The sequence below is a fragment of the Sesamum indicum genome, linkage group LG7, assembly GCF_000512975.1.
Source record: "Sesamum indicum cultivar Zhongzhi No. 13 linkage group LG7, S_indicum_v1.0, whole genome shotgun sequence".
Classification (NCBI taxonomy): Eukaryota; Viridiplantae; Streptophyta; class Magnoliopsida; order Lamiales; family Pedaliaceae; genus Sesamum; species Sesamum indicum.
The window spans coordinates 10581774-10594347 of record NC_026151.1 but is presented as its reverse complement, the minus strand read 5'-3'; the positions used below and the strand labels follow the sequence as shown (position 1 = coordinate 10594347).

At 29.6% G+C, this 12574-nt stretch overlaps 2 protein-coding genes across 3 annotated transcripts; one reads left to right on the top strand and one right to left on the bottom strand.

Moving 5' to 3' along the window:
- On the top strand, nucleotides 5730-6701 carry LOC105167014 (abscisic acid receptor PYL4-like). Its single transcript, XM_011086565.2, has one exon. The coding sequence runs from the start codon at nucleotides 5890-5892 to the stop codon at nucleotides 6532-6534; it is 645 nt and encodes a 214-aa protein (XP_011084867.1). The 5' UTR covers nucleotides 5730-5889; the 3' UTR covers nucleotides 6535-6701.
- On the bottom strand, nucleotides 9565-12574 carry LOC105167013 (dehydration-responsive element-binding protein 2C-like). Of its 2 annotated transcripts, none has more exons than XM_020695286.1 (2): nucleotides 12490-12574; nucleotides 9565-10948 (listed from the first exon to the last, which is right to left on the bottom strand). In XM_020695286.1, exon 2 carries the CDS (start codon nucleotides 10823-10825, stop codon nucleotides 9746-9748), a length of 1080 nt encoding a protein of 359 aa, XP_020550945.1. In that variant the 5' UTR covers nucleotides 10826-10948; nucleotides 12490-12574; the 3' UTR covers nucleotides 9565-9745. The 2 variants fall into 2 exon arrangements, with proteins under 2 accessions (XP_020550945.1, XP_011084866.1); XM_011086564.2 differs by having other exon boundaries at nucleotides 9569-10835.

Below are 12574 nucleotides of genomic sequence, written 5' to 3'. Positions count from 1 at the left end.
TTTGCATGTTAGATTTTATTAGTTTATTTTTTTTAAGTGGAGTTAAAAGAAATAAGAGTTTTCTTATTTTTTTAGTGTATTCATTTAATTGTTGATGTGCGGAGCTTGAAAAATGCATTTTTAACACTATAATTATTTGTATTATTGTCTCAAATAATTTATTTTCATTAAAATTTGAGTAAAAGAGAATAGAGGAACTAGTAGTAACAAATATGAATTTTGAGTTATAAATCTTGTTGGTTTATTTTCTTTAAGAGGAGAAAGTGGTAGAGGAATTTGTCGTAAAATTGGAGTTTCTTAGTCTATTTGTTCATCACTATTATCAGAACACAGATAAATAAGTATGTGTTAGAAATAGTACGTATACTTGGATTTATTTTTCAGATAATTTAAAATAAGTATTGTATATTTAATGTTGTATTTTGAGAAACAAAAATTATTGTTCATTGTCAAATCATGTCTTCTCTATATTTATGTATGTGTTTATATATATATATATATATGTGTGTGAATTTATACTAAAACAGTTAAAAACACTCATATAAGGTGTTTTTGTATTATGACAAATATTGATATATTTTAACTCATTTCGGAGATGACTTAAAAATAAAAACAAACATAATGATGAAATTTTTAGTCTGTTTGTTCAGCATTACAATCAGCACACCTATGAGGTACTTTGACCTCCAATGCTTGTAAAATATACCTTTAATATTTTTAGTGTTTTACATTATATATTTTATTGCTTCTAAATGTTTGATGATAACATTATTAGACTTTTCCTTATGATAAAATATTATATTTAATTGCAACTAGGTCCACTTTATCACAAAAATTCAAGTATGAGATAATCGTCGCTATCAACGTCTCATTTTCAAGATGACCTAAGTTTAATTATTTAAAAAAAATAAAATAAAGCAATTTGTAGAAAGTAAAAAGGAAAGTTGCTTTTAGAATCTTGAGAGAATCAAACAATCTTATCAATCGGGCAGGTTGAAGTTCAATCCACAACTTGGTCACGAGCATCAACATTCATCCTTTTATCTCTTTACAAATATTTCAATAGAATTTAAATTACAGATAATTATTTATATAAGTTCAGATAAAATAAGATGAATAATCACACATTCAATAGGAATCTAATTTCGTTGCTTCGTATTTATTCATGAGACGTTAATTTTTTAAACCATTGAGCCACGATCGTGTCGCTCTACGGCAACTACTAGTTGGCAAATTAAATTGAGAATATAAAATAATAACGCAAAAATTATCAGGCCGCTCCTAATTTGAAAAAGGGGTTCATAATGTAATATCCAAAAGTATTAATGAAAATCTTAATATATGTGTTATCAAAATACGTTGTAAGATATGGAAAATATAACTATATATATACATAAAACACATATATTGAATAAAATAATTAAATAACTAATACGTTTGTATCTAACAAAGAATATCGTCACCTACTAATTAATCTATACGTCGTACAATGAAAATAATACATTAAATGTATGATATAATTCAAGAATGTTCTTTGATATATCAAGAAAAGTATTCGCACTTTATTTAAAAGTCTAGTTGCCTATATGGCATTATAAAAATTAAATAAAGTTCCTATAAACATGAATCTATTTATGCACTTTTTTAATTAGGGTAAATTAAATTTTGCCATCTGAAATATGTCCGTTTTTATATTTTGCAATTCAAACTTTTTTTTTGTGTCAATTTACCATCTCAGCTTTGCAAAATTTGTATTTTATAATATATGACCCCTTTTTTTATTGATATTTCTACAAGAAAAGCATCACATGTTGTGCATATGTGAAAAATATCACACATGCCCTGCATGTGATTTTTTTTTTTTACACAAAACTCGATTAAACAATAGTTATAAATGGTAAAGTGCAAAATTTTATAAAATTGAGATGATAAGTTGATACAAAAATAAAATTTAGATATCAAAATATAAAAACAATCGTAATTTGGATGGCAAAATTTAATTAACCCCACTAATTATAACTTATAGTATATTTATGGCCAAGTTGGTCGCAGGATTTGATATATATTAAGAAGACTCATTGACAAGTCCTCTTAGATACATAGCTTGTAAAGAGTGGTTGAAATTTTTCTATATTGGTCAAGTTGATGAAAGTGGGTGGATATTAATGGGGTACGTTAAGATAATTTATACGGTTGGTATTATGTGATTTGTGTTTAAATTATTTCAAAAATATATAACTGTCAGTGGAATAAATTATTATAACGTGTACATCAGTGAGGTAAATTAAATAAAGTTCGATCGAGAAAAAAAAATTTACATTAATAGAGAGGCGCGATTGAATATTTATAATAAAATCTCATTAACTTATAATATTATCTCATCCCATATACACGGCCTAAAAAATCCAAGAAGAAGTCGTCAAAAAGTTAAATAAAGAAACAAAGATTTATATCGTATAGAGAATACTCCAATACCCAAATTATGGACAAAGAAAAAGAAATATTGAAAAGTTATGGGATTAATGATGTACAAGTTGTACGAAAAGCGGTAGCCCACAGATTGTACAGATGGATTGAATTCGAGTTTTGGTACAAGGTTCATGTTTCTAACTATAAATTACTAATAAAAAATAATGGTTGATGGTGAAGATTGAAATTACTTAAGTACCCATTTGATTATTTAAGTTCCATGTATTCTTTATTTTTAAGAAATAAATGCTGAAAAATATTTATCATGATTCTATATTATTTTCCGGAAAGCTATAATAATTAGAGTAAATTACAACTGGCTCTCTTAAAATTTATTATAATTATGACAAACCTCAATCGATTACTCTAATAATTATTTGTTGAGTATTATAATTATGATATTTTCTCTGTTACAAGTACACACTATTATTGTAGTTACAATAAAATGAATTAATAGTTACGAAAAACATTAAATTAATTATGGTCGGGTTAATTAGTAAGTAAAATTCTTATTGAATTTGTCCACTATTTTATAAGGAATATATGTCGTTGTTGTTAGCGTTATTTCTTATAATACAATTAATAATCTCTAGATTATTTTTTTAATTTTATTTACTGAAAATACCAAACCCATATTAGATAGACAGACTGGATAAAACAACGATTATTATTAAATGTTAAAAAAAGATATAGTACTAAGTACATCAATAAATTGGATCATAAACAGTGTTCCAAACCTTATAATCATACTTATTGGGATGAATTTAACATTTTCGCTCCTATCTTGAACATTATTAGTTTCTTCTCCGGTGCAAGATAAGGATTACATGGATGAAAACAAACAAACAAATAAATAAGAAATATAGTACATGGCAAATGAAATTGGCAACACATTAATAAATAATATGTTAACGTAATAGTTATGGTTGAAATTTTATAAATAAGTGTGGGGTAATGTGCTTAAGTTCCACCAATCATATGATATTTGTCTTATTTTATATAAATTTATTATAATTTATTTCTTTATTAGCGTAGATCTCGTACAATGTACGATTATATATATATATATTCTAAATCAAGTAAAATATTTTGTAATATATTGTTATGTAAATGAATCTTTTATGCTGAAAAATAAATAGGTAAAACATAGTGATTTGAATAGACAGATTGATTTTTACATATATTCAGCCTTATATATATATATATATATAATATTAACTAGATGTATTATTTATTTATATAATTTATCTTTTAAAAAATTATATTAAAATACAAAATCTTAAATAATCTTACTATAAAAAGTAAAATATAAAGCAAGAATAAAACATATTAACTGATAAATGGAATCCACCGAAGAGTCGATGTCAATCAGTAGTCTTTGGTGAGGTAGTCAGAATTCTGAGCTGATCATCCGTGGAGCTGTACTTTCAACCCACCAAATCAGGCTTTCTTATTAATGGTATTAATTGATCTGTATATATATATATAAAATATAATTTAATAATAAATAATAATTTTTGTCTCTCAACATACAATACTAAACATAACTCACTTATTTTAATTATTTTAAATCATCTATAGAAAGAAATGCAAACATAGCTCCATCAAATACTTATTTATTTTTATTTCTCTATCTCTATCTCCAAAAAATAAAATAAAACACAAAAAAAATGAATCCAAATATTATGATTTGTTTTTATTTCATAAAAGTTAACATAATGTTTGGATTTGTGTTTTGAAGATAAAGAGAGAAAAATAGAGATAAATAAGTTTGTGTTGAAAAATAGATGGTATGCTTTGATTAGTGTTTGAGGTAATCTAAAATATTTTAGAATAAGTGGTCTAGATTTGATGTTGGGATTTGGGAGACAAAAATCACTGTTTATTGTCAAATCATATCTCTTTTATATATATTTTTATATATAAATATTGTATTTTTTTAGACAACTTACTATTTATTATCAAATCATGTCTGTTTTATATTATATATAAGTGTATTATAAAGTTGAAAAATAAAAAAATACACAAATAAGGTGTAAAAACACAAAAACAAACATTTAATATGTGTTTTATCTTGTTTCGAAAAATACAAAAATATGAAATCAAATATAGTTTAAATATTTTTATGTTTGCCAAAAATAAACCAAGAAAACTAGACTTTTCATTTGGGAGGGAAAAAAAAACTATTCACAAATTGATCAAAAAACGTTTTTACCTTCCGCCCCCTCCCCCCACCAAAAAAAAATAAAAAATAGAGAAGTAGAAGAGACACTTCAAAAATCGTGATGTAGTAATATTCCAAGCTTTGATACTCCATATGTATGTGTAGTGATAATTTTAATACTTTTATTAATATTTTTGTTCATTAATATTATTTTGGGTAAATTACAATAATTTTTTATAAGATTTAATATAATTATGAATATTTTTTTATTATTTAAAAAATTATAAATACTCATTGATTTTAACAACGATCTAAAAACCAACACAATCATTAGTTTTTTTATCTATTTTTTATGGTGAATTGATCAAACTGTTTTTGTGGATTATAAATTTAATTTTTACTTAATTTTTAAAATCATTTGAATTTTTTTATTGACTAACCAAACAACTGTTTTTGTATAATTTTTAAATTTTGCCATCCAAATTGTCTTATATTTTTAATTAAAAAATTACAGTAAGAATAAAATTAACAATTTCAAGGCTTAATTCAATAATTATATAATTTCATCAATTATTATAAAATATTAGTAATTTTTTGGGATAATTAGACTCTCCTCTCCTCAAATTTGGTGTAATTACGTGTAGATTTTTTTTATTTGAAAACTTACATCTAACACCCTTGAAATTTGCTTCCATCTAAAAATAAATCCCTTCGTTTGTTAAAATTTACTAAATTATTGATATCAGTAAAATTTGTGAATTTTAACTAACAAATAAATTTATTTATTAAATAAAAATAAAATTTAAAAATATTTAATATAATTTTTAAACTGAGATCTACATATGATTATCTCTATTTATAATTACATATGTTTTATGGGTTGAAGGGCATTTAAGTGATTAGAGAAGAGAAAAAAAAAACCTAGGATGAGGTAGGAACTGCCCGGCAGATCACGTAATTATAGGGTAGTCGTAGGGGCAGTTTGAATGATGACTGCGTCCAAAAGATGTTTCTTTCTGCAACTTGCGCATCCACTTGCTAAGACTCAAACCCTTTTTTTTCTACCCAGGAAAGATCGAAGCTATGCAACTTGACAAACATCTTCTCTCTCTTCACTTTCTCTCTCTACACCCTCCTGTATCTATATGTGTATCTATCTGTTTCCAACCTGCATTCTATATATCACATCCCAATCTCCATTCCTGATTCCTCCCCATCTATATACCCAACCAACTCACACAAATTCAGACCAGTGAATGATGCCTTCCTCTCTTCAGCTTCACAGAATCAATCCCTTAAACCACACCGGCTGCGCCGCCGCCGTCGGTTTGCACCAGAAACACTCTAAGCCGACGTGGGTCTGTCCGGTTTCCGGCGAGGTGCCGGAGAATGTACTCCACCACCACACCCACGCGGTGTTGGCCACCCAGTGCTGCTCGGCGGTGGTACGGGCGATCGAGGCACCCATAGACACTGTCTGGTCGGTGGTGCGACGCTTCGACACGCCACAGGCGTACAAGCACTTCCTGAAGAGCTGCCACGTCATCGTGGGCGACGGCGACGTGGGCACTCTCCGGGAGGTGCGCGTTGTCTCGGGCCTGCCGGCGGAGTCGAGCACGGAGAGGCTTGAAATCTTGGACGACGAGAAGCACGTGATGAGTTTCAGCGTGGTGGGTGGCGATCACCGACTGCATAACTACCGCTCCGTCACCACTCTCCATGCAGCGCCACCGCCTCCGAGCGGTGGCGGCGGGACGGTGGTGGTGGAGTCGTATGTGGTGGATATACCACAAGGGAATACGAGAGATGAAACCTGCGCGTTTGTGGATACAATCGTGAAGTGCAATCTGCAATCGCTGGCTCAGATCGCTGAGAATTTGGCCAAGAAAGAGAGTAAATGATCTCAACTTATTTTATGTATTTCTTGGTTGGATTTTATTTATTTTATTTTTTCATCTTTTTTCATGATGAACAGTCGATTTTAATTTCTTTGTAGATCATGGATATGATGATATAGGGTTTAATCATAGATTTTCTGAAATATATGGGCTTGATTTTATATTTTCAATTCATTTTTGGAGATTAACATCTTCAAAATTTAATGATGATATTATGCTTAAATATTTTTATATAATAAGATACAATATCATTAGTTTATAATAAAAAAATTACCTAAACTTAAGGTACTCTATAATCTTGGTACAACCCTCCTTCTAGTTATTACTGTAGCCATTGAACAATAAATAAGTCGAATTATGTGGAACATATTATTGTTGGTGATTGTTTCAATTATTATCTAATTTAAAGAATTTAATTTTAATTTGATTTAATCTATAATCAAATCATGTTCGCATGAGCTTTAACTAAATCGATTCAAAATCTGAAATGAGTCGAACTCGAGTAATTTAATATTTTTAAATATATTTTATTAATTTTTTGATAGTTGAATTGAGTCGGAGCCGAGTTTGAAAATTTATCAAACGAAAAGTTCAAAATTTGATTTTTTAAATTAACAAACTGAACTAATTTCCAATCGTATATCAAGTAATTTAATTATTTTTTCATCCTATACATATAGCTATTAAAATGTTCTTTTTTAATCGAATCGCATGCGGATTTAGGTTTTCTTATCTAAGTATTTATTTGCTCCGAAGTTTTTGATTGATTTAGAAATATTAATGTATTGTATATAATAGTTAAGTTAGAAAAAAAATAAGTTTTAAAGGTGAGTAATAAAATAAAATCTGCATCAGCTATTTGATTAATTATCCACATGCAATTAAGCTAAGTTCAATTATTATTCCAAAATAGATCTTATTTATAATACTAATAATGATATAATAGAAAGATGGTTATGTCAATTTATTCAGTGAATAATTAGCTGAAAAATACACATTTTTTCTCCTCTTATTTCGATAAGTATTTTTATTGTTATTATATTATTGTTGGAGTTGGGTTCGTACACTCGGTTCATGTTGTCTAATTCGGAGACAAGTATGTGTGCATGGCTGTCCAGAAAGTACATTAAAAAATCTAGTAAATTTTGTGAAAAAATTTTAATGTAATTTTATTAAATAATTTTGCATGACTAACAAAAATAAATAAATAAACACTGTGCTTCATAGGATTATTATATGTAAATTATAAAATCCTTTCTACTTCTACTACCAAAAAAAAAAAAAAAGTGGCACAATTTTGAATGATAGTACGAAAATTGTTATTAGTTATACGTATTAAATGAAAATAATTTTATTTTTTGAACTAGTGATGTTTACAATTTCAGTATTGATAAAAATTAATGTGAAAATCAAACGATAATTATAATTAAAATAACATCTTACATGTTATGTTGATTATTCAACGACCATATATAATGTCACAATAAATATAGATGTTATTATTATTGTCTTGTTATTGAAGTATAATTATACTACTCATGACTAATTCTAAGTAATAACAACTTAGGCAAAATCGTTCTTACATATTATCATTAGAAACATTATGATATTATCATTTAATATTTTGTTATTAATATTATATTACACAATCCACACTTATAAGTTAATGGTTCTTTATTGGATTTGTCAGATTAATACATATTAAATCACAATATTAATAAATAATCGAACACAAATAAGTAATTATTATGCAATGAAAAATACAAATCAACTAGAATTCAAATTATTTACCAAAATTGATCGAATTTGTTGATATTAGAATTCATATTTAACTATGATTAATTTAAAACTAACTTATTGCAAGTCAAACAAATCTTTTTGTCTAAACTAACATTATAAAAATGAAAATACATTAGTGCGTGAAGATGTATAAGAGCAATTTGATCAGTTTGACCTATAAGAAATCAGTAATAAATCAACCAGAATAAACATGAATTTTCATTTAATATTTTTGTTATATTAGCAAATTAGGTGAATTTTTAACTTAGAGAGGATTTACTTGTTAGACGGAAATACATATTAAAGATATCAAACATAATTTTCATAAGCATAGTATACCAAATTGAAAGAAATAACAATGCAATTATCCTATTCCTGTCAACACCCCCCAAAAAAACAATAATAAAATAAAATAAAGGGGATATGGAAGTTAGTTGAAATGGAAGAATGAACAGCTTGCATTTGCAGCCGCTCCTTTTTGTTGACGTATGTGCTACTTTTTTTATGAGTAAGAAACGCAAGTTGGTTTGCAAGTGGGCTTTGATTTTAATGTTCTTCTTGTTTGCATACTTCTTAATAAATAAGTAGAATTAGTGGCGCTCACGTCTGCTGCCTGCCATCGTCTCAACTTCTTCTCTCAATCACAGACTCTCTGTGTGTGTGTGTGACATCCAGTTCAATTGAAAATGTATAGTTGGACGAACAATAGTTGTTTGTGTCCATCCTCCAGTTTTAATTTGTCAATGCACTATGTGTGAGTATAAACCAGATTAGGTTTACCTCATGGAAAACTAATTAAATGAAAAATATACTATATTTATTATGTCATTAATATACAGTTCAAAAAAAATAATCAATCACATATATATATATATATATATAGATAAAGTTGTGTCGGATTAACTGTAGGACTTAATGTTAAAGCATCCCAAACTTTTTGAAAGTTGACAAAATATTTTAAAGTAATGAATAAATCTTCTGAGCACTGTGCTTAGAAACTTAAAATGTCATATATTGTATAATATAATTTTGACCAAATATGTAATAATTGTTTGGATGATGCGTAAATATTGATGCATGTGATGCTAGTTCATTCGAAATTTAGAAAGTATTTTCAATATATATTTTTATTCCACTATACACAACATAGCTGTATTAATTCGGCTTTTTGGTTTTGTGCTTTTTGAGCTGCCATATCCTTTACTTTGTTTCCAAAATATACAGCTGCTGAGGAGTCTACCGCGCTTTAATATAGAGCAATAATTTGCAATGGAAGTATCACATTTTGAAATAACTCTTTTATCATCGGTAAGTTCCAAAATTCATCTCACAGAAAAAATTTGTATTTGGGTCCGAAGATGATACAATCTTTTATCCCATGGGATGACCAAAAATGCTATCTCCTCATTCCTTTTTCAAGAGATTACCTTTTCCATTAAACTACCATCTGGTCAGGGTCTAACTCCAACGACAACTCACTAAATGACAAGTTATAGTCCTCCGGTCTTCCAGGTCTCAGGAAATCAATTCCGTGATCGAATCCAATAGTAGCCTCCACGTGTGGCAGGTCACCAAGCAACTTCTCATTCGGATGCTGCAACTGACACGACAAATCTCTGTGATCAACTTTTGTTTCTTGAGCTACATGCAATCCTGTCCCAGTCAGAGGCCGAGGTTCACGGTCAGGAGCAGGGTCCAATGCTGCAATCACCTCATCCACATTAAACATATCATCTGCCGGGAAATTATCAAGGTTAACACCCCGACAACGTAAATAATCAGGTTTCTCAATCATAAAGAACTTCACAGCTTCAGTATCCATAGATTCTTCTCTTGATTCCTCCCTCAGAGTTTCTTTCTTTAATTCATGCTCCGCAGCTTCTTCCTTTATTTTGCCCTTCGATGTGGTCATTGGCGTGCCACCTGCCTGATGCCAATTATCTGCTATTTTTTCACCATCTTCCTGCTTTGCCTTTGAATCATAAGCCTTCAGCTTATTATCATTGCAACACATCTCAGAATTTGTGGAGTGAGATGTGGATGTAGTTGGCAATGAAGGACAATCTTTAGCAAACTCTATTGGCAAACCGTGATCTGGAAAGTTAAGCCGCGCACAATGCCCATACATTGCTCTTGCAGCTTCATCGTAGGCAAGAGCAGCTTCGTTTGCAGTTTTAAATGTGCCCAACCACAGCCTACTTCCCCTGTGTGGCTCCCTGATCTCCGATACCCATTTACCCCACGTTCTCTGCCTTACGCCCCTGTAATTGCAACTAGCATTCTCTGGACCACCTTTACCTTTCATACAACCTTTTTTCGATCCCTTGGCAGGAGCCTTACGCACTGGCTTGGCTTCATAGCCAAGAGAATCAAATTTGATATTGTACTCCTTCCACTTTGCTATTGTCTCTGCTACACATCTTGTTCCGTCCCTCCGGCTTCTTGATTTCCCCTTCCTATTAAAATCCATGGTTTGCGACACCATACTAGAAGCTTGATCTCTATAACACACCATCGTCAAATCTCTGCAACAAGAACCGAAAGGTTCAACTATCTACTCATCTGCGAAAGGTTCTCAAACCAAGGAACCTAATCCGTATCTTTAAGCAAGAGTGCAAGACTATATCACAGCAAGAACCTAGAATCACACTCAGATCAAAGGGACTTTAGCCAGCAGGGAAACACAATGAGCCTCATCCATGACGAGGAATTCGCAGCCATAAGACGTCGATAATTTCAGCATTGGAATAAATTGGTAAAAAATGGGAAATTCTAACCCAAATCGGATTTGGCCGAACCCGAGCCATTTACATTGACAAGTGCAATACACTTGTCGTGTGATTGGTGTACAGTTAAGAGAAAGCGACTAATCACCATTCACATGGCAAGTGTATCATACGTGATCCGTGATTGGTTTGGTTCTGCCAAATCTAGTCTGGATAAAAAATTTCCGATAAAAAATTAATCAAAAGATTCCTCCTCGGATTATTTTCTAAATGAGCCAAATAGTATAATCCTAATTCTCAGATGCCAATTCTTGAGGACACTAGCGAGTATCATGAAAATACGTTCTCTGTTTCAAATAAATAGAGATGCGCCTCAAGTTTAATTTGCATCACTCTAGTTCCTACTGTTCAACTTGTAACTCTAAATCCCTGATAATGTGATCATGTTCAATTCCGATAATTACTAAAGCTATCATATACAATGTCTAGTTGTCAATAACTTTTTATATAGTTAAGCACTTGTATAAGATTATAAGAATTTTTGTAAAAACTTCACACTTACTAAATTTATGTACTTTTTCTACAATTGAATAAACTATCATATAGTACAATACATCTGAACATTTTCCAATTGGTGGAATATTAACAATATTGTATAGTAGTTTTCATGTTGAAATTTATTTGAATCAGTATAATTATTTCGAATCTGTAACATAAAATTATTTTATGTTAAGTACTTAATTTATAATACTTAATAAATTTTACCACCCAGCTATAATGTTCTATTTGATAGTTTTATACTGTATACCCCATCATTTTGTTCTTAAGTTTTCATGAACTTTTGGTATTACGGACTAAAGTAGCACAAAAATCTTAAATATAAAGAATTAAAACGTCACTAGTTAAAGATCAGAAAATACTTTTACCAATAATATCTTAGTCAAGTGATTGAGACTTGATTATGAATTCGAATATCACCAAGACTTGATTATGAATTCGAATTTCACCAAAAGTGCTGTTATTTATCTCATCTTACGTACATATATTGCAATTTATTTATTTCATGATTCTTTATTATATTAATATATTGATTCAATCAATTTATAGCACAACTATCCAATTTTTTTAGACATTGATATAATCGTGTGCTTACCGCTTTCTTTTTTTAAGAAAAGAAAAACCAACTTCCTCTTTTAGTTTTTATTACTCAATCAACAAATTTAACTCTCAATAACATGGACAACCATTTCTAACTCAGAAACATTCCCCACATACCCCCATTTCTAACCAAATCGTTGCTGGAAACGAAGAACTCCAGAAATTGGCAGAATAAGTAATTATATCCAGAGAAACGATAATGATCGCAATAAGATTGCCAGGCAGAAATCAACAAACGCTCAAAAGATGAATACGAAAAGTAAAACCACTCATATCTCTGATCAAATCAACTTACCTTTCACCAATCGGTGAAACCCTTGGAAAAACGCTCCTTCCCTTCAACGTTTCCTTCACTGATCCTCAGCGATTTCCTCTATCTT